This window comes from Alosa sapidissima, chromosome 12, assembly GCF_018492685.1.
Source record: "Alosa sapidissima isolate fAloSap1 chromosome 12, fAloSap1.pri, whole genome shotgun sequence".
NCBI classification, from domain to species: domain Eukaryota; kingdom Metazoa; phylum Chordata; class Actinopteri; order Clupeiformes; family Clupeidae; genus Alosa; species Alosa sapidissima.
In genome coordinates, this window is record NC_055968.1 from 26,028,053 (window position 1) to 26,050,524 (window position 22,472).

Below are 22,472 nucleotides of genomic sequence, written 5' to 3' on the forward strand. Positions count from 1 at the left end.
ATTCTCATGATAATTAGTGGAAGAGTGCAACAGCATGGGCCAAAGAAGGGCATATATATTTTGGATATAATGTCAAGGCACAGAACCAGCTTTTTTTTTTCTTTTTTTTTTACTTTCTTTAACATTGTGACATTTGAGGTCATTTACTCTCCTTTTACTGTGTTTTGCTTAACTGGAGGACATTGTAATTCATTGGACCAAGGCTCAGAAATGTCAGTAGGCCTATGCAAATTGTGCCCCTTGCCAACAAAAAGAAAAGACACGTTATATATGATTAATACGAATTAATGCAACGTAACTTCAATGGAATACATACAAGGCTAACTTCTGCGTATTTGGATGATTATATTTGTGTAAACTAGTGAAAAGTGAGAAAAGGGGAATTGAGCTACACTGACAATTTCATGTGATTTGAAGTAGACTAGATTATCATAGGGACCATGGTCAGATCTTGCACACATTTCTTACATTTTTCACATTTCTTACATTTCACCTATTATGCTAATTTTATGGTTTAATAAAATTTGTGAAATAAGCATGAATGGGTCAAGCATGGGAGACAGACCAATGTCTGGTATAGGTATACAAATATCATGTTTTTTATCAAGTTAATAAGTTCTATCTGCTATATGAACTAAATGGCCTGGATAGGGAAGCTGAGATGAGCATCCTCATAATTGTCAATCACAGCACAGGCTTCAAAGTTTGTATTTTTGTTTCCATCTGTTGGTGAGATACTCTAATGGCAAGGTCACATGATATAAACTCATCTTTCTCATCTCAGAATTGATCATCACTGTCCCAACCGGCTGCCCGGTGTGGCTAAACGCGCATGCTTAGTGCTGTGACGCCGAGTCTCCATGTGTAAACGGCTCATTATTTGGCAACCAGAGAAGCAACGGGCAGGGCTGAAAGGGGATCCCCGGGATTTTTTTTTACACCGAACTAAGGGGTAAATAGTTATTTGGAACGCGTGGGAAAGTCTCGAGGGAAACTACGGCATCATCACTCCTTCTCCGTAAGTTCAGCTGTATATAATGCTGAAGTGAAAACAATTTGGGTATCAATTAAATGACCTCGAAGATTATAAGTTTTCCTAGTCCTCAGCCTAACGTTACTTGGCAAGCTAGCTAGCAACACCTAGCTAGCCAGCTAACGGGCTAGCTACGGAGCTAACACATCGATGGAAATGCTAGGTAGCAAATGGTTTGTCTGGCACACTGGTGTAATTAGCCATACACCTAACGTTAGCTATTGATGGCTAAGAACCACCCGACGTTTCTTTCCTAAGAGTCTTCAAAAACTTAATAGTCTGCACTGCTTTACAAGTCAGTTTGGAGCTTGTTGAAATTTGTCAAGTTTATTTAAAGTGCCTTGAGTCGCTTGTAAGCTATCGAGTTTACGTTACCCAATTAGCTATGAATCCCACGATTGTTTGTTACAGAGTGTCTGTCCGTCTGTCTGTCTGGCAAGCCGACCGATTGTCCGAAGACGGGACTTCTGGTTAACGTTGGCTAGCTGGCTAAGAATTCTACTAATAAGTTAACTGTTTAGATACTTTAGGCATCACATGAATAAACATTCAAGCAGTCAAGTGAAAACTTGAAAGATCACTACGACTAAACAAGTTGTGCAGGTAGATGAATAAAGTTGAAGACTATCCGACAGATCATGAACAGAGGCTGTGATGGCTAAATAAAAGTAGCCAGTTGGCTTTCTAACGTTAGCCAAGGCAGCTAATGTTAGCCCTTTTGGTTGTTGACTACCATCCACTAACTTACCGAATCTTGATCTTGATGTAGTAATGAAGTTGCTATTAAATGGCGGTCAGCTTTTCAAATGGACAGTTTTTGGTTATTGGCCAAAGTTACAAGCCTGATAAGTTAGCCGGGTAGCTATCTAGATGCAGCTAGCTAATGTTATCCCTACTTTCTATGGGGAAGTGTTTGAGTGTCAGTCACTGGCACCAATCAAAACTCTCTTTTATACGTCTATAATCGGCTGTTTTAATAGCGATTTGTCGGTTTATGTTTTGTGTTGCTATTGTTTTATGTATATAATATATAACCATATGTATTTATCTATTTTCGTGGATGGTTATGGATCCTCCTAAAATATGTTGTTAAATTAAGGTGAGGTTGTTTATTCCTTGCTTGAGAGTCTTATCGTTACCGGTATTGATCGATATCATAACACGTTTTATATTTACACTGCATATGTGAAGTAATGTTATCGTTGCTTGTTCTACTGTCTTGTTATACATGGAGTGGCATAAGTTAAAACACTGGTTGTTTATCTCAAGCTTACCTTGTGTTTGCTCTTGTCAGAAAGCTGTGCAATTTGTTACTTTTTTGTACTGTATGAGGTACTTTACACTGTACTGTACTTTACAACACACTGTATTACGATGCGTATATACTTTTTTACATCTTGTTTACGTGCCGAGCATTTGGAAGGGGCATTACATTTGTGGCCAACCCAGTTCCCTGTTTCCGTCCCTGTGTCCATAACCGAGTCTCCCGTTGCCAGTAGATATCAATGTGAAGAATTCATCTTGTTTCTGATGTAATGGGAGTTTTATAAGACCTATTGTGTGTTAATTATCCAGGAGAGTGACCTGGTACTCCCCAGTGATTGAAGGGGAGGCCTCGGTTTGAACGTCATGGAGAACTGCATCTGGAGTGGTCACCCCTCTGAGAAATCCATTTAAGAGCAATGCAGTCAGACAAGCATAGCTCTGCTTACTTCGGCCCAGTCCCCATGTTCCATAGTCTGGCTGGACTAAGACAGCCTCTACAGGGCACTGTAGCCATTATCAAGACAGTGCTTTAATTTAAAGCATTATCCACTTTCAGATATTCTGACATGAAATACTGACCCTGATGAAAGTCTGGCTATCCCCTTCAACAGTGTATTCTATTATTCTATGTTGTACTGTCTTTGAGAATCAGTATAGCTGGCATTTTGCAGCACGGTGAAACGAGGAATGTGGAAGGAGAAGGTTATTGTAACATTTGTTAATCATAGGCTACTAGTGTTAGTCATCTAGTGTTTGGCTATAGTCCATATTTTGGATTGATCGTGTTGTAGTGCAACAGGAAGAGAGGAAGTAAAAGCAGCTCTTTACATAAGGACGGCTTGATTATGTGGAGGTGGGTCTAGGCCTATGTGTGAGTGAGTAGGCTGAGTGATAAACAGGAAATGCAGACAACCGACACGGAGGCATGACTAGCCAGTCGGATGCTTTTCAGTCTCTCAGCCCAACTTCCTGACTTCAAACAGAGTCATCAGGCAGAGTCTCTGCCAAGATCTCTGTCGATCATAGCGGTAAAACTGCTCTATGTGCACTAGGCCAAAGGCCTACTCGATAGAGACAGTGAGGACCGCTTTAGGATGACCTTCACAACTAGCCAAATGCTCTGTAAGGCTTCGTGAAAAGACCTTTGCCCCATTGGCTCAGCATGCCAAGGGCCTAAACCTTGTAACTGACTGGTCAGACGGACAGAGGCCCTCATCTCAGGAAATGATGGCAACCAAATATTTTAAAAATAGGTCAGCACTGCTCGCACAGAGGGAGTTGTTTAGAAATGCACAGTAAAACGCTAAGATCCATTGGCATTGGGTTTTAAGAAGGCCGGTGAAAGAATCGAAAACAATGCCATGTTTTTCTAGTGTGTCTCTCAACAATAGTTTGTCACTCTCTGTTTTGGAGGGATAGTGCTGACATGACAACTCTGGAACTCTCAGTGCTACTGCAACATCAAGGCATTCATCCAGGGGGGACCACATGAACAACCTGTGTCAGGGAGCTACGTCCCCCTTGCAGGAGCTTGGTCATGGTTTGTGTTCATATGTGACCCAATAATGGCAGGTGTTCATATAGGCTGAGGAGAGGTCATCAGGTTAGTTAGTTAGTGGTGGTGCTCTTTCTGAGACTGTTGATGTCCATGGCAAGTGAGCCAGGTGCTGGAAGTTGCTTGGTGCTTTGGTGAGCAGTTTGATGTTTGTGGGTCTTGTTTAGAACCCTGCAAAGATCGGTGCAATCAACTTGTTAGTATGGTCACATAGGTTAGGGATGATTGATTTGGTGAAGAAAATTATCAGATGTCAGTGAAGAAACGTGCTAAACCAGTTTACTTTCAGCCTTTCATTGCCCCCTTTGGCCCCTACAGGCATACAGGCTTGAGTTCTTGTCTGGATCTGGAGTTGGCGTCTCCTTAGCCCCAGAGCATCTGCCACAGCTACTTATTAACGAAAAAGCCATCAAGCTCTTAGTCGGTCTATATTTTGATAGTATTACAAACATCCTCTTATTGAGGATTTCAGACAATCTAAACTCGATGTCTAGACTAATTCAGGGACATCACTATAGCCCTGCACACACATTTCCAATGTAATATTTTTTATATGCAAATTCTCGTTCAACTGAGGGTTCATGCAGATTAGACCGAATGTGGCGATCTAGTCAGAGATAGGAGTTGGGCACGTGCGATCCTGTTATGAGGTGTGTATGTGTGTCTGTGTGTGTGCATGTAGAGATGGGGGAGGGGTGTCTGCGCTGTAAGTGTTTGCTTCTTCGTGTGTGTGTGTGTGTGTGTGAAAGGGAGAGAGAGCATTCTTTTGTGCTCACGTGTGGCAGATTGGCTCCACTTCCTGGCCTCGTGCTCACTGTCATGTTTGTTGCTAGGGAGGCCAGGCTACCAGGTGGAGCCCCCAGCAGCCGCAGGGTTAAAGACGTCCATTTTGTTAGGTAACACCCTAATGGCCAGATCGGTGGCGTCAAAATGGCAGGGGCTTAACCCTTGATATGCAATGCTGCACCATTAGGGGCACTCATCCTCCAGTCAGCCAGGGGCAGCTGTGAGGGGGAACAAAGGAGCGAGATGGGTATTTAGTACAGTAGGACTGATAGCAGGGGGCCACGGCCCTTGTAAGGATCTCTTTAACCTGTTCCCTGTGTGTGTGTGTGTGTGTGTGTGTGTGTGGCGTTGCGAAATCGTTCGGGGTGAGTAAGATCAACCCTAAGTAGACATGGAATTGGGTGGAACTTTTGGTTAATTTACAGCGTGCTCAGGTAAAGATGAGCTCTCTCAGAGCAAAGGGTGCTGTGGGTCAGTGTCGTCTTCAGGAAGATTCCCGACTGGAATTCTTTTGAGGCTGTTCTTCATGTTATCCGTCTGACTTTGGGAGGAGGGGGAAAAGTACAGCGTGTATCGTGAATGGGCCTCGTCTCTCTAGCGCTGCTTTCCAAGTGTCACATAATGAATAGTTCCTGCAGGCTGTCGAGGAGCTCTCTGTCTATTCCCCAGAGGAAGCTGTTGCATCAGCGCTGAGGGCCTCAGGAGGGGAACAAGAGCTCCTTCACATCCAGTGCGGCCCCCGTCTTCTGCCCGCATACGATCAGTTGCTACAGGGCCATGTGTAAAGCATACGCAAATGTTCATGTTATTTGGTCTCGTTCATGTATACTAAATATACATGGCCATTGAATAAACAAATTGGTGTGTGTGCGTTTGGTTGATAGAAGCCAAGTGACACTGTTAGCCTTTTTCCATCGACAGAGAGCCGGTTCCATTCCAGTTCGCAAACCGACATTTGAACTGTTCGGACCATTTCGACCAAACAAAAAACGTTTCGGAGCATGTCATCTTGGTTCGGAGCTTCAACCAGAAAATAGTTCTAAAAATAGTAACAAAACTAGTCAACTAGCACTACACTACAGACATTAACTAGCATTAACTGTTCATATCATTGTCCCGTTTTATGCATCGCATGCAACACCCATTCTTGTGATACCCTTGGTGCGGTTCAAAACTGGTGGAAATGTGAGCTGGTTCACTAGATAGCACCGAGATTCAAAGAATTCTGAACAGAACTGGTTCAAGAACGCGTTCTCTGTCGGTCGAAAAGCGCCCTCTGTGAGGTCATGTGGGTCAAATTGGTGTTTGGGGCTTTCAGACTGAAGTAATTGACTAAAGTAAATTATTCTTTGGAATGTCCATAATGTAGGACCAATTCACATAGAATACACAATATCTATATAATTAGGCAAAGAGTTGGGGACCATATGTCCATATAGATTTATTTCGATTTTATAGATAGTTATTTTTATTAGGTAATGAGGGTCAGCAACATATTACTAATCTACCCCCCACCCATATACTTTATGCCTTGAGAGACACAATGTAAGACCAGGAACTACTCGCTTCATTTGAAATGACCGAATGTTTGCTCAAGTGTCAAGAGGATTGTTATGTGCAGAGTTATTTGTGAAGGGGCTTGCTCACAGGAGGTAAAATGGAGCATACTGGTTCATGTTTGTTAAAAGTCCATAAAGATTACTCATGTAGCTTAGTTGATATTGATGGTCTGCATAGTTGTAGTCAGGCAGTTCCCCAGATCCACTTTACAACTTGATCTGATAGGGCAGAATAGAGCTGTGGGTAGTGCCCCGTGGTGTTTGTTCTTGTCATCTCCACCTGTGAAAGAACACCTGTGTTGAGGCAGGCACTGACCATAGCTTGTCGTTTGTATGCAAATATGTAATGATGCTGTGATCCAAGCTCCGCTATGCAAAGTGTGTAATGAAAGTCCGTACAGTAGAGGCAGTTTGAAACTCGGCTCCTCTCTAGAAGGGCCGTGTGCGCTCTGGTCTTAAAGGTGCTCTAAGCGATGCCACGTGTTTTTAGGCTAAAACATTTTATGTCACTTACTGTAAACATCACCTAACCAACTGCTAGCTGTCTGTGCCCTGAATACACTGTAAAAAAAACGTGATCTCTGTGGACAGCCCAGGCTCCAAAAACGGCAATAAAAACATAACAAACTGTTCCAGCAAATCACAGACGAGATGCGCGTTTAGGAGAGTTTCAATTGCACAGGAGCAGCACGGGAGGGAGGGGGAGAAAGTAGCGAGCTATAGCTCTCTGTTTATTTTGAGTCTACAGAAGTGATGTTACCCAGCATCGCTTAGAGCACCTTTAAAGAAAAGTAGGAGGGCACAAATGGTCTGTTTTGCAGCTTGCAGTGTTTCTCATACATTGACTAATCTGTGGCGGTGCGCCATGAAATCAAAATTGGCCGCCACAGATTAATATTCTATGTTTTTAATTTAAATTAAATTAAATATAAGATCAAATCCTTGCATTGCCATTGAGCTGCGCTTTTTACGCACGCAGCCGTTCCTTACCCCGCCCCGCTCTCTCTCGTAGCTTGCTGCCCCTCCTCTGCATGTGCATTTAACAAAATATTCACGATTGTTGAAGGATTGTTGTTGCCACATAGAAGCATTGCATAGAAGACGTCTGGCTAAATTGCTATTAAATCCGCTTAGCATTGTGACCATGCTGCGCAAATTTGTTCAAAACTGCTGCATTGAAGTTAACTCTGCTAAGGAATTATCGCAACATAGTAGGCTACATTGAAGAGACTAAACTATGTTAAGTTATGCAATCAAGCAGTATCTCAAAGCTAACGTTAGAATACTGTTTGGATGTCGAATTTAGCATGCATAGCCTACTTACAGCTGCTTGTCAATTTCGTTGAAGGGTTCATTGACTGACACTGAATGTTTACAAAATCCCGATGTAAATGGAAAAGTGTTTTCCAAAATTCAAAAGTGCTTGTCCCAAGGAGAAGTACAACCTTTATTTTAACTATGTAGAAAACGTTAGGAATTGCATCCACACATCAGCAGCCTTTTAACTGTGTTACTCACGACATATGACACTGGCTTCCACCAAGACTGACTGATGCCTGCACCTGTAATGAGTTCTCTACTCCTCATCCTGCTCCTAGAAGCTGCTGAGACCCTTTCCTCTAGGTCCCCCTCTGCAATCCTGTCTTGTTAGGCGTTGATCCTATTTCAGTAATCTGCCCAGTTCTGATAGGCATTTGTAATGGGCATTTGAGAGTTGGATGTCCAGGCTCTACATAGAGATTTAGAAGTAAAGCCTGGCCACTCGTGACTCGTCTTGACTCTTGTTCTGATTCTTGTTACCTGGTGGTTCCTATGCCCACTCCACCTCTTGTTAATATGTTAATACAGCTCCATAGCTCATGCCATGCGTTTCCTTTTTCTATGTGTTGGTAAGCAGCAGGGTATACAGGCTACAGACAATCCTTCTCACCAGAGGACAGTGATTGCCCTCTACCAGAAACAGCCCTCTCTGCTCTATTGCTAACCCCCCCCCCCCAGTAGGACAGAGAGCCCATGCTAGCTACCATGGCTACCCCTCTGTCCCACATAGCAGCCACAAACACCAGGAGCTCCCCACCCTCCGAGTACTCCTGCTTTCAGCACGGACTTTGGTCCTGTAGCAACAACATGGATGTAGAAAGCTCTAGCAGGTTATTGTCAATGCTGCAGCCATGTATGCTGTTCCTAGAGAGGGGTTTCGAAAGAAGTGTTTCACTGAGTCACCATCACTTTGGATATTATCAGCAAAAATAGATAAATGATATAGGCACAGGAGTTGCTGGATGAGAGGAGTGGAGATCAGTATGTTTCTCACCTGTTCTACAGCTCTTTAACCAAAACAACTGAGCCTGAACAAAGGACAGCCCAGTATACATGAGTATTTAGAGCAGCTCAGCCTCTCTCATCTGATTTATTGACCTCTTATTGCAGACTTGTCTACTCTTGGACACCTCTCTGAAGATTAAAATGACATGTTAAAGAAGTGGTTTATTGAACGTAGGAAAATATGTCTGACGTGACATCCCTTAGATCAGTTCTCTAGTGGCACTCTTCAGCATCTGAGTGCATATGTCACATTGTTTTGTCCTCCTGTCAGTTTGACTAAAGTTCACATTATTGGATTCACACACAACTTGAAGTGTTTGCTCTCTTTAAGTATGACCATGACCAGAGAGAAAATGGCGTCTGGGGAACAAATTACAAATTCTCTGACGCTCGACGTAGGCTTAACACAGACGTGTGTGTCTGTCTGTGCGCCCCCGTGTGTGTGTGTGTGTGTGTACGTGTGCACTGCAGTGGCCTCTGCTCAGCCATGTTTCCTGTTGTTGCTTCGGAGTGGCCGACGTCGGCCATCTCAGGCTGACTTTTGTTTTGGAATGCTAAGGCCCCACCTCCCTAGCAGACACAGACCTGTGTGTGTGTGTGTGTGTGTGTGTGTGTGGCACTCATGCGTTTGCTGCCAGCCCCGTCTCTCCAGGGGTTAAAAACCTGCCTGAGCTTCTCTCGCCCACAGACCAGTTCAAACCGGTTCTCAGGGAAGTGCTTTGTGTGTCCCATGGAATCTTGGGAAGGGTCATGTGGAACCCTGATGATGTCACGGCAGATGAGAAAGACCTTGAGTCAGCTTTCTTTATCAGACGGAAGATGTAGTGTGTGTGTGTGTGTGTGTGTGTGTGTGTGTTTGTATGATGTGTGACATGGGTACGGACCTATGTGGAATAAGAGTAGATTGACATAATAAAAAGTTTAAATGTTAATGGGACAACTGAAGGGGGAGGGGCGGAAGGATTAAGAGAGTTGAATCATAGGGCGTCTGCCCGAAAAACTGCTGAGCACTCTACAGTTGGCTAAACTACCATGACTGAGGAGTAAACCCTGTAGGCTTAAATGGGCCTAAATCATGCTCCACTCGTGCCCCATGCGAGCTCGCCCCATGGAGCTCATATCTGTCTGTCAAGATGATACATTCCACATATGAAAAGTTAGCCTAATCATTTCATTGAATGAAATTCCAAGGACATGAAAATGATAAATGACTTGAAGCAGTCACTGATTTGGAAGGCCTGTTTACTTCTTCAATGGCTGTTAAGGAGTTCTAATGCATTGTTTTATTATCTAGACTGTGTGTGTGTGTGTGTGTGTGTATATAGTTTGTTTTATGTAACATCTAGCCGTAAGCAGAATGAAAATGACCCGTTTGAGTTTGCATTGCTTTGTAGCAGGAGGAAATGTAGGGTGCTGACAGGCTTGATGTGAGGACCTGATGTGACCTGGATGCTGTTGGAGGGTTCGTGTGGAGGTGCAGGAGTGCAGGCTTTTAAGAAGCTGTCGGAGGCGTAGAGTTGTCATGCAGGCCCCATTCTGTCCATCAGAAGGAAAAGCCAGTACTGAGATGACAAAAGCACCATCAGACATACAGGTTGTCCCAGAAAGGACTTTTTTTCCCCCCCAGTACTAAAACAGGCTGAGGCTGCATTATTTAAAGTCTTTAAGCAATTGTACTTCACACTGTGGGGCACTTCCACGCAAAACTGTCATGTCCATAACGGCAACTAAATGCCATGGTATTTGTATGATGCGAATGATTATGTGAAAAGTTTTTCATGTTTGTTCTACAACCAAGAAGAGTGAATGCTCAAATTTCAAGTAATCATCATTCACACCATATCATACCATGGCATTGTGTTGGCGTTATGGACGTGACAGTTTTGTGTGGGATTGCCCTGTGGAAAATTATTGAATTATATTTTGAATGCCATTGCTTGAATATCAAAACCCTTTCATCCAAATCCAGCTCTCAACCTGTTCGATGAGCCTGTGCAATGAGGAGGAGAATTGGCCAAAAAGGCTGACTGACTTCACTCTGCATCCAGGCAAGACTAATCTGTGTGTGTGGAATTTTTTCCTGCAAGGCTATGTCATGCATATTCAGCATGTGGATTTTCTTGCATCTGGATAGGGCTTAGTCACTCTGAGGTGTAAATTCAAGATTCAGTACTTTCATAACAGCGTGGTTGATTGGGATTTGGGAACTCACAAGCACAGAGAACAGAAAGACAACAAACCACTGATCCGTAAAATACTCAATGCATCAAACAAGCCAGATGGTTAAAACTATCCCATAGATTGTAATAAAAGTCAAACAACTTCAAGAAGAAAACAATATAAGAAGTCCTACCCATTAGAGCACAATAAAATGAGTCATTTGCACCAGTAGGAAGTTGGCAGTGGCCCCCTGAATAAGTTCACCCACGCACACTGATTATTGCTTAACGACATGTAAATGATCCGAGACTCTGTAACACGGAGATGTCTTATAGGTGCATATGGCTTTCCAAGCTGCAGAAAGAAACCAAAACCATTGTCAGATGATGTCAGTGGACTTTGTTCAATGTGTATGGGTGTGTGTGTGACCCGTGTCTGTATATGGAAAAGCTCATCCTGTGTCCCCTGCGTGTGTCTAACTGTAGGTGAGAAGATGTCGGAGGAGGTGGTGCGACAGACGCGCAGCCAGAAGAGGGCGCTGGAGAAGGATGCCCCGCCCTCGGAGGCCGAGCTCAAGCGGCTCAAGCTGGAGCACCCAGAGCTGGCGGCCGGCGGCGGCGGCGACGACGAAGGGCTCCGGCTTGGCAGTAACGCAGAGCTGCCCCACGCCACCAAGGTCAGCAGCCTGCTGAAGTCCGGCGAGGTCAAGGCCACCATCAAGGTGGAGCTGCAGACCGGTGACGAGCCAGTGGACATGAGCACGACCAAGAGGTGAGCCCAGATCACCAGTGCACTTCTAGGCAAAGAAAGCAGTGTTAGACTCGCCCTCAAACGCTCATTTTTACAGTGCTTTTACTGGTATCTGGGAATGCTACCAATGTATAAACACCAAAATGACGTAATCCAACCATTCAGAACTTCCTACACTATGTGACGTATAATCGTGCAGCTTGTTGAATAAATCTTTTGCCTGCAGCAAGTCTCCACTCACGAAGGTTTGCTCAGGACCTGCTACATCCACAATAATCTGTTTTCATTTGAATCGGAAACACTTTTGTTATGTTTGCGCCCCTCATCTACACTACCCCGGTGTTTTCAAGCTCCTGAAGCGAAATGCTGTCAGCCCTGCACTCATTTAAAAACTCCAGACAACTTGAAGAGTATCAAACGTTTATCATGGATTCTACCAAAGAACCCTCTTCTCCTAAATTGTACTACAGACATGAGACCTTTACCTTCAATGTAATATACAATTAAGTTCCTATGCCTCTCCAGCATGGCACTAGACCTACAATGTCAGCATAATAAAAACATAATTTCCACTAAACAAACATTTCTTGAAGACAATCTGTGGTGAGCCTTTTGATCTCTGGATATTAGAGCTTCTGTACAGCTCCTCTTCTGAAATGTTGCTATTAATAAATTCAGTGTCGTTTAGGCTAAGGAGGGTGGTTTTGTTGCAGTTATTTTTGGCCCTGTGGTAACGATATGTGCAGATGTTCAGCGTCGTTGCGAGCGTTTCTGAGGGTTTTGAGAGTAGTGAGTACGTGGTGATGGGAGTCCGTTTGCGCTCTGCCTTCAGGATGTCGCTGCTCTGGCCCTGCGGAGTTGTAGGCCTCCGCAGCAGCAGTGGCAACAACAGCAACAACAGCAACAGCTGTCTGCTCCATTTGCTGCTGCTGCACCTGAGCTACGCCTCACTTCACAAAATGAAGACTGGTCGTCACAAACTGGTTCCAACCGGTCGTTTCCATGGTTTCCATGAGAGGGATCAGTAAAAAAAAAAAGGGGGGGGGGGGGGCGGGGGAGGGATTGAGAGGGCCATGTGATGGTGGAGGGAAATGGTTGGGTCATGTGATCTCTTTTTGTAGTGGATAATGCACACAGGAAGTGATAGCAGGCCTGTAAAGATGAAACAAAACATGCTCGCCCCCCCCCTGCTATGTTGCCTTGTCCCATTACCCCACCCAGGCACCATACACTCACTAACTCACACACTCGAGCAGCCACAAACAAACCTCTGCCACACTTTTTTTGTGTATATTAAGTGTTTATTATTTATTGGTTTGACTCATTCTGCCACTGGTATGGAGAACGGCCTCTGCAGTGGTCTGTGTGCAGATGTGTGTGATAGCCATGTGTAGCCTAACACTTGTTCAGTGTGCAGTTCCACACACACTGAACAAGTATGTGAGTGAGCGTTGAGCTCTGCTGGGTCCTGGAATGGAGCCATGCACTTCGCTGAGTTTGTGTTATGGCGGCAGTCTTGCTGTACTGGCATTTGAGACGCTCAGAGAGAGTGTGCGTCCCTCTTGATAGGCATGTGTTCTGCCCCACAGCCAGAGCTGAGGACATTGTCTTTGTGTGTCTGCGTTCTGTTGTTTGGCATTAGGCCATTCACACCCCCACCCCCCACGATCCCTCCTTTCCCTCTCACTGCCTTTACCAGGCCTCGGAGGCTGCTGTCTCTGGGCGGAGACTTTGCTTCAGCCAGAGAACAACTGTCCTGATGACACAACCCCCCACACACACGTGCACACACTTCCCCCTCCCCTCTACATACACACACACACACGCACACACACACACACACACACACACACACGCACACACACACACACACACACACACCACACACACACTCACTCCACAAACCGCTTCCCATCAGAGACCGCAAAGCCTGATATGAGGCGGTTGGGATTGGGGGAGGGGTGGTGTTATCTCCTCCATCATCCATTCAGGCCTCAAGAGTGGGCCTCATGCAGGCCCTGCCAGTCCTTTTGTCCCTCAAGAGACGTGCGCAGGACTGCAGCAGGCACACTCGATTGTGGGGGAACTTGGGGCCCATACGGCAATATTGTTTTTGTAAAGGTAAATAATAAATGCCGTGGATGGAGCACAGGTTTGCATTTGAGGATCTTAATGGGGGCAGGGCAATGCTGCTGTTGGCCTATGATTGTAATAGATATTTTTCAGACCTATAATATAGTTCTGGAAAAAAAAATTATTTATTTTTTTTGGTCATTTTTAATGGTTGGAACCTGCCTTTAACATTTTCTGGAGGGACCAAAGAAAGTTCTAATATTGTAATCTGTGTTGTTTACAGTAAACTGTACATTTTGCATCTTTGTCATTAATGTGGTGGTGACGGCCCTCGGCTTGGACACTGTCCCCATCATGGTGCAGTAGTGATCAATGCTGCAGTGGTTTGAACTCTGTGTGTGTGTGTCTTCCTCTCTTCCATCTTCTTAGTGAGATTAAGAAAGAGAGGCCGCCAACGCCAGATGATGTCATTGTGCTGTCGGACAACGAGCCCTCCAGTCCCATGATGAATGGCCTGAGCCACATCGTGAAGAAGACCGACACGGACATGCTTATGGTAAGCACGGCCAGGCCAGCACACAGCCACCGTCCTGTTTGTGTGAGTGCAGCTGCGTGGCCGAGAGCACAGTAACGTTAGTCCTGATGGTGCCTAACCCAAAACCCAGTCAATGCGCTACAGTTACAAATGCAGCCTCTGCTTGTTGGTAACATTTTAACTGTGTTTGTGTGGGTGTGAGTGTTTGCAGAGGTTGCCTTTTTAATAGAAAAACAGACCATGTACTTACGTGTGTGTGAATGTGTGTGTGTGTGTGCGCGTGTGTGCCTGTGTGCGCGTGCGTGCGTATGTGTGCCTGTGTGCGTGCGTGCGCGTGTGTGTGCGTGCGCGTGTGTGTGCCTGTGTGTGCGCGTGCAGAAGAGCAGTCCAGAGGAGCGGGAGCGTATCATTAAGCAGCTGAAGGAGGAGCTGCGTCTGCAGGAGGCCAAGCTGGTGCTGCTCAAGAAGCTCCGGCAGAGCCAGATCCAGAAGGAGAGCACTGTGCAAAAGGTACCGCATCTACACACACACACACTCTCCACTCGTTTAAACACAGACACACACACACACACACACTCTCCACTCATTTAAACACGTACACACACACAGGCGCGCACACACACACACACACTTAAACACACAAACACACACGCTCACAGTCCTCCTAAGCATATGTATACGCCACTGTCCTTCCACACACGATTCCTCACATTTCACCTCTCATATGCCCCCCCCCCCCCGAATCCCCCGTTTCCTGTTTCTCTCTGTCAGCCCATAAACTCTGTGGCAACTCCACCTCCACTGGTCAGAGGCAGTATCCCCTCCAGTAAAGGCCAGCTCCAAGTAAGTACTCCACCTCCGCACAAGTATGTGAATAAGAAACATTCCCTATTTTTAGAAAACTAGTCCTTGCTGGTTAACATACATCCATGTTACAACATATATCACCTCTAGTCTTTACAAATAGTAGAAGCTCAGTATGAGGCTGATTCGTACTGTATCTTGCATAAATGGTTTCACATTGCACTCTCCGTAGACATGTATTTCATGCTGTTGTAAGTGCTAATGTTGTGTTGTAGTGGATCTCTAAAGGCAACCTTTGCTGCTCACAGGCAAACTCAGGCCGCAGCTCGGGCACGGTCATCCCCCCGCCTCTGGTGCGCGGAGGTCAGCAGGTCAACTCCAAACTGGGCTCCCAGAACGCTCAGATAGTCATGCCGCCCCTGGTACGAGGCGCTCAGGTAACACCACAGTCCTCCCATGCATGTACAATACTCTGTTTGAACTTTATCCTAATGCATGGCCTATGGTAGACATAAGTATGTTTTCAATTATTGACCAGCCATTTGAGTAGTTTGCCTGAAGCACTAACAACTTATGGTGTCATTTGCCATATAAGGAGGTTGAGGGAACAGGATGTCAAGCCTGTGCACATGAACAAAACAAGTCAAGAATTAGAAATTGGCACCATGCTACAGTTTTGACTCAATCAAGCTGTATATTATTATATTTGAGTGATAATGTTGTGACTGAAAGTCAGGCTATTTTCTTTTATGTTTCTGCATCTCACCATTGTTTGTCTGTCTCTGTCTGTGTGTCTGTCTGTCTCTGTGTCTGTCTGTCTCTCTGTCTCTCTCGGTCTCTGTGCAGCCAATCTCGGTGACTCCCCAGCAGATTCAGAGCCTGCGGCAGCAGCACCAGGCACACTCGGGCTCGGGGCCCCCTCCACTGTTGCTGGCCCCGCGGGCCTCCATGCCCAACTTGCAAGTGCAGGGCCAGAGGATCATCCAGCAGGGCTTGATCCGCGTGGCCAACGTCCCCAACACCAACGTGCTGGTCAATATCTCACAGGTGTGCCCCTCCTGCCCTCCCTCTGATGCCTACAGGCGTAGAGAATGCTGCATGCTTTTGGTGTACTACAGAAGCATAATATAAGCTGTCACATGATGGCAGACAAGAAGACTTAACAGTTTTTAAAGGCCACCATGAGTAATCAATCTGTTGGCAAACAAGTAATACTAAATGCAATATACAGGAATTTATATAATATAATGTACATTTATATACAGAAGTTTATATCATATAATGCCATTTTCATCATCCATTTGAACTGTAATTGGATATCAAAAAGGAGTTCAGGTAATGTCTTACCCAGAGCCTGTGGTGTTAACTGCTCTCCTATCACCCACTCTCAGGCTTCTCCCACCAACCTGAAGGGCTCCACGTTGACTTCCCAGTCCAACAGCTCCGCGGTGAACGTAAACGATTCACCGGCCAGCCGGCAGGCGGCGGCCAAGCTGGCCCTGCGCAAGCAGCTAGAGAAGACCCTCCTGGAGATCCCGCCGCCCAAGCCGCCCGCGCCCCAGCTCAACTTCCTGCCCTCGGCCGCCAACAACGAGTTCATCTACCTGGTGGGGCTGGAAGAGGTTGTGCAGAACCTGCTCGACACGCTGGGAAGAGGTGGGCAAGGAAACGCCCGCTACACACCTGTCATTCTTATGACAGAGACACACACAAGCACGCCACAGGCATTTCTTTACTTGCCTACACCTGTTGCTGTAACCATGGGTGATTTCTGAGAAACTACAATAGATGAGGGCTCAGGAGAATTAGGTCGCGAGATTAACTAGTGTCGTATACGGAGCTAAAGGTTGATGGGCTAATTGCCACACAGTCGCCCTTGCTTTTGTTGTCACAATTGCTTAGCTTGACGTTTATTTGTTTGTTTATTTGTTTGTTTTTTAGGAAAGGCCCCAGGATCGGCCCCTGCGGCCCCCAAGGAGCCTTTCACCTGCTCCCAGTGCCAGACCGACTTCACCTCGCGCTGGAGGCAGGACAAGGGCGGCACCATCATGTGCGAGCACTGCATGTCGTCCAACCAGAAGAAGGCCCTGAAGGCCGAGCACACCAGTCGGCTGAAGGCGGCCTTCGTCAAGGCCCTGCAGCAGGAGCAGGAGATCGAGCAGCGCATCATGCAGCAGGCCGCCTCCTCGCCCCTCTCCTCCAAGTCCTCCTCGTCCTCCGCCGGCACCTCCTCCTCGGTCTCCTCGCTGTCGTCCTCGGTGGTGAAGGCCGAGCAGCACCTGCTGGTTTCTCCGCAGTACAAGCAGGCGCGCTCTCTGTCTCACCAGGCACAGGCTAACCGCGGCACGCCGGTCAACCGCCACCACTCCACCATCAAGCAGGTACCAATTAGGGGCTTCTCTGTGATACAGCTGACCTGTTTCAGCTTGTAGTGCAGTCATTTCTATTGTATAATTTTTACTGAACTTATACCAGTAGGCTTGTTACTGAAGAATCTCACTATGGTCATTAAAGGAGAATTCCGGCGATTTTTCAGATAGATCTGTTTCTTGAGGTCACCAAGTCCCCATGTTTAGGCCATCCTTAAAAATATTTTCGTTTGCCGTAACCCGACCGAGCCTGTCAATTTAGAACCGACCCAAATATTATTATTTTTTCCCCTTTTAGTCCGACCGACTTGCCGGTTGTAAACTTGCGTTAATACCGACCGATTGTTTTTTTTACTCTAAACAACCAATACAAATGCAATAAAATAATATTGTGAATATAAATTGCCTACATGCAAACGTAGGCTCACTTAAATAAAACCATGTGGCGTCATCTCTACACCATTGGTTTTACGCATGTCACACTATGGCCTATACGCTTCGTTTCATTCACACAAACGCTTTTACTTGGCACGAAGTTCTGGAAGAACTGTGCTTAGATCTTTTCCCATCCCTTCTCCCCCCTAGTCTAACGGTGACCGTGTCGAAGTATTGAAATTGGTTGTGATCTATTCAGCATTTCTCAATGTGGAGACTGCTGGTCCGCTGAGTCGTGGAGTGAAGTCGTGCTTCATCTGATACTTTTCTGTGCAGTTGATCAAGAAAGCGCGGGCCGACAAAAAAAGAAAACAAACGTTTCTGCTATCGATGTCATTAAACATAGAGCCATAGTGTGGTGGTATTAGCATTCATACAATGCGCGTCTGCGCGAGAGAAACCGAAACTAATCGATAACGTTGGTATCAAAGCTCCGCTTTAACCTGTTGGAAGGCTATTTATTTATTTAACGACACTTAATAGAACGACGTTGTTTTTTGGAACTTCCAGAGCAGAGACTGTATAACACACTGTATAGCATTGAGTATTGTATAGTCAAATTTCAATATAACGTGGCCAAAAGCTATTGTAGCCTTCTTTCTGGGTACATGTAGATGAGCCCTATGACCCCAAAGTCTGCCATAACCGGGCCTCAGGTCAGTCAAAGAAGTTAGACAAAGGCTGGTCTATATAACCTGCATCAGAATGAGGTTTGCAATGGTGCGCCTGAAGGCACGGGTTGATGACCCAGTCAGTTACCTCACGATATGCACATTTGTGTAAATTCATGCCTACTTAATCACCATGACCAAAATTGTACTTTTTTTTTTTTACTTTGAATCTTGGGGGGGGAGATATTGACCTACCTACCGACCCATTTTTTTTTTGGCTGTTACTGCAAACAAGAATATTTTTAAGGATGGTCTTATGCCCCTAGAGTGTAGCACTGTAGCCGCAGCTGGCAGGTTTTTTTCTTTACCGACAGTACTCAGTGACCTCAATAAACATGAGATCTATGTGAAAAATCACCAGAATTCTCCGATAATATTGTTCCACAAACAGAACTTGTTTGAGAGTCAAAAAAAAAAAAGCTCTTGTAAAGCATATTTTTGGTTTAAAAGACATGGTGGCTTTTGCACGTCCCTCTTTGCATTGCCTTATTAGTCTGCAGCTCTTAATTTCCTGCTCTCCTCCGTTGTCTTGTTTGCTGCCGGTGCAGAGTCCAGGCCATCTGCCTCGTTCGGGCCAGTCTGTGGGGGGCCGGACCGTGAGCCACACCTTCTCCCCGGCGCAGCTGCAGAGTGCCGTGACGGCCGCCGCTCTGGTCAGCAGGCCAGGTAAGCATGCCATGCGTGCAGGGGCAAAGGGCAGCAGTGGCGGCGGCAGCAGCAACCGCACCAGCAGCAGCAGCAGCAGCCCCGCTGCCAACGCCTGGAAGAAGCAGAACGCCCTCAGTGCAGGTAGATGCCGCCCGTCTGACGAGGCCACTGAGTGCCCAGCAAACATGTGTTTGATGGCCCCCAGTTCCAGCCCCCACTTTTGTCTGTCGTTCTCTCTCTCTTTCTTTCTTTCTTTCTTTCTTTCTTTCTTTCTTTCTTTCTTTCTTTCTTTCTTTCTTTCTTTCTTTCTTTCTTTCTTTCTTTCTTTCTCTTTCCCATCCCTCTTTTCAGTCAGTCCCTATGGTTGAATGTGGTGCTATGTAAGTGCTGTAAGTAATTCAAGCTTGCCTTCTTTGGATCACCTAAAGGTTCATTGGTTCCATGCTATTCTGGTCAGACCATCAGTAATCATAGTAATCTTGACATTTGCAATAAATCCAGACAGACATAATGTTTATAGGTAGTAAGTAAGAAAATGGCATTGTTTGTATGTATTCCTTAATCATAGAAATGTATGCAGTAAGTGGGATAAGCTCTCTTTGGGTCTGGTTGGTATTGATTTTATTGTTTTGTGTTTCTCACGTCATTGTCATGAGGGATTAATTCATATTAACGGGCAAGCCCAATACAATTTACGGTCATTATGGTGTTTACATCAACACAGAGATACCTGGTTATTAATATTCTTGTATATATGATGAATACTGGTATCCGGGTTACCAACAGTTCTATTAGCCGTCCTTATCCCAGTTTCTTATGCAATTGCGCTTGTTTGCATTAGAAACCAGAATAAAGTGTTTACATGGAACATAATCCCGGTTTCTATCAAAGTAACGTTACTCCAGCTAGCATAACTGGAGTTCTCAAAACCGGGATAAGGGCTTATCCGGGGTTCTGAAATCGGGATGTGATGTTTACACGCGCGATCACAAAACCGGGATGCTTCAGAATGCCTATCATGACCAGGATACTGAAGTGCATGTAAACAGAGTCAAAGTCAAAAATATGAACAGATTTCAGAACAGTCTGGCCTGAAATGCAGTTTCATAATTTAGGATTATTAAGAACAGTGCAATTTCAAGCCTTTATAAACCTCAGGGACGTGAAGGGACCGTTCAAGATGCGGCTGTTTTCACTTTTGGGCGTTTTTACCCCCACCTGACTGACACCTGTGATTTCCTCTGGTTTCAGCCGTCACCATGGCCTACGTGAACCCGAGCCTGACGGTGCACAAGAGCACCTCTGCCGTGGAGCGCCAGCGCGAGTATCTGCTGGACATGATTCCCTCTCGCTCCATCTCTCAGACAGCTAACACATGGAAATAACCCCCTTGGGCCCCCTACCGCCCTCCCTCCCCCTCTGTTGGACATGAGAATTTATGGTAGTTATAATTGTAATGATTTATCAGCATAAGAGTGGACATTTGGTGGATTACCTCGATACGAGGTAACCAGCTATTGACCAATTATTATAATAAACAAAACAAAAAAAAAAGCTCTTTCCCACACCTGATCTTCTATTATTTCCTCTGAGCTAGCGGTACTTGTGAGGTAAACATACCCTGTATGTGTGTTGGGGTTGGATAAGTAGCCTCTGAGGAAAAGGAAAATTTGAGGCCTCCAAAAGGAAGTGGGAAGGAGATGAAACGTGGACCTCTTGGGCACCCATAGGCAGGAACCCATCTGCACTATGCGCAGGCAGCTCAGGGCAGCTGCAGCAGGTCACGCCAAAGATGGACCCACACAGGCCCGACTACTGGCTTCCGCCACTCTGCTGCTCGCTGTTTTTCCAGTGAGTTAGATGGCGGAAAACGCACCCACAACGGCAGGGAGTGTCTTTGGGCTTTGTGGACCATCCACCTAATCATACTAGACTTTTTGCTTTAGCTTTGCAAAACTAAGAGACTTATATATGTATGAAGACACAGTCTGCCTCTTGCCTGAATCACCAACCAGCAATGTGGAGGATCAGGTTTGTGTCATTTTCTATTGCTGATTTTTCTTTCTTTCTCCCCCCCCCTCCCCCCTGCAGTATACTGTAAGCAGAGACCCCCAACCCCCTCTATCCCCCATTCTAATGAAACTGGACTTTCGTTAAGGTCTAAGTTGTAAGGTCTGGTTATACAGTTTAGGTGGTTTTACATCTGATTGTTAAGTGTTTATTTTTTAAACACCTTTTTGAAAAAAGCTAAGCGTTAAGGAAGGTAGTGAGCAGTCATGGACCACTTCTTGGAGAAGTGATTTCTATAGTTGGTATAACCTTCCGTGATGAAACAGTGGTGCTACTGCTGTACTTAAAAGTGGATTTGGGGATGTTGATCATGGTAGCATGTTTCTCCTCTGAGAAGGGGCCAGGGTGTCCTCTTCATATATTATACTTTTAGTCCTAGGTTGTGGTGTTTTTTTTTCCCTCTAGGTAAGTGCTGTACATGGGAATATTATTAAAAGGTCACTTTAGATGAAGGATATTCCAATGCATAATTGTTTTGTTTTTAAATCTCCAGTTCCTTTATTTAGGTATTATCATCATCCCCGATCGTTCCCGCTTTGTCCAGTGCTTTAAAGTATTGGAAATAATTTTCTCATGAAATAATCCATAATTTATTTGTGCTCAGTTTAGCAATGGGGTGGTGGAATGAACTTGGAGTAGAAAATATTTGTAATGACTTTACTCTGTTGCTCACACCAAGAGTAAAGTTTGTAATCGCTCCTGGTGGAGAAAGACAGAAATGGGGGTGTTGATGTGGGGGGGGTCCCTTTAGGTTTTATTGCAGGAGTCCTGTAAAACCGGGTCTATTGCCCTTAAAGCTAGACTTATACAAAGTAATGTCACAAAATTGGAAAACAAATGTTTAAGCTCATTTCGGTGCTTTACAACTTGCCATAACCATGTTGGGTTTACAGCAGTGTGTATTTCAAAACTCCTTTTTGCTCCCCTTGACTACTAGGTTTTGGTACTTCTGAATCTCATCACCGACATTTAACTAACTTGGCATATCTAAACAGCTGTGTGTTTTTGGCGATTCCAGCCTCTCCACCCATCCAACTTAATCTATTCCCACACTTTATAAATCCATGAAAAGTCATTCATTTCCCTGTGTTGGAAGTCCTCTGGACAGAACCCTTTGCACCTCTGTGGAGACTCAGTGTCTGTCTTTGGGCTACTGGTTCTGTGGCTGCTCCTGTCTGCAGCGTTGCCCTATGCTGAGTGATTAACTAACACCATTCCGTCTTTAGGGGTGCTGGCCTGTTACCGCCTTGCATACCCACCATGAATTGTACAAGAAGTGTAACTTTTGTTGTATTTTTTTTCTGCTCAATTGTTAATGAAAATTAAACTAATTTTAACCCCTTTTACATTTTTGTGTGAATATCTAGGATTGAATGGGTTTTCATGCCTCTGCTGTAATAAAAGAAATTATAAAATTTGGAACTGAATTTGTT

The 22,472-nt window shown here is 45.2% G+C and overlaps 1 protein-coding gene across 6 annotated transcripts; it reads left to right on the forward strand.

Annotated features, from left to right (window-relative positions):
• Nucleotides 1-801: 801 nt before the first annotated feature.
• gatad2ab (GATA zinc finger domain containing 2Ab) lies at nt 802-22,458 on the forward strand. 6 transcript variants are annotated; one of them, XM_042056515.1, is made up of 13 exons: nt 802-1,018; nt 9,919-10,118; nt 10,494-10,587; nt 11,170-11,455; nt 13,937-14,063; nt 14,421-14,552; nt 14,814-14,885; nt 15,155-15,283; nt 15,693-15,893; nt 16,238-16,502; nt 16,788-17,227; nt 18,870-18,987; nt 20,221-22,458. In XM_042056515.1, exons 2-13 carry the CDS (start codon nt 10,047-10,049, stop codon nt 20,352-20,354), a joined length of 2,070 nt encoding a protein of 689 aa, XP_041912449.1. In that variant the 5' UTR covers nt 802-1,018; nt 9,919-10,046; the 3' UTR covers nt 20,355-22,458. The 6 variants fall into 6 exon arrangements, with proteins under 6 accessions (XP_041912449.1, XP_041912445.1, XP_041912446.1 ...); XM_042056511.1 differs by having other exon boundaries at nt 803-1,018; nt 18,870-19,110; XM_042056512.1 differs by having other exon boundaries at nt 803-1,018; nt 10,494-10,572; nt 18,870-19,110.
• Nucleotides 22,459-22,472: the final 14 nt, after the last annotated feature.

Bases quoted from the DNA above. Each gene is read 5' to 3' on its own strand.
- gatad2ab (XM_042056511.1), top strand. From the start codon at position 10,047: ATGCAGGCCCCATTCTGTCCATCAGAAGGAAAAGCCAGTACTGAGATG. The intron at 10,588-11,169 runs GTGTGTGGAATT...GTCTAACTGTAG, and splicing joins TCCAGGCAAGACTAATCTGT to GTGAGAAGATGTCGGAGGAG. The intron at 15,894-16,237 runs GTGTGCCCCTCC...ACCCACTCTCAG, and splicing joins TGCTGGTCAATATCTCACAG to GCTTCTCCCACCAACCTGAA.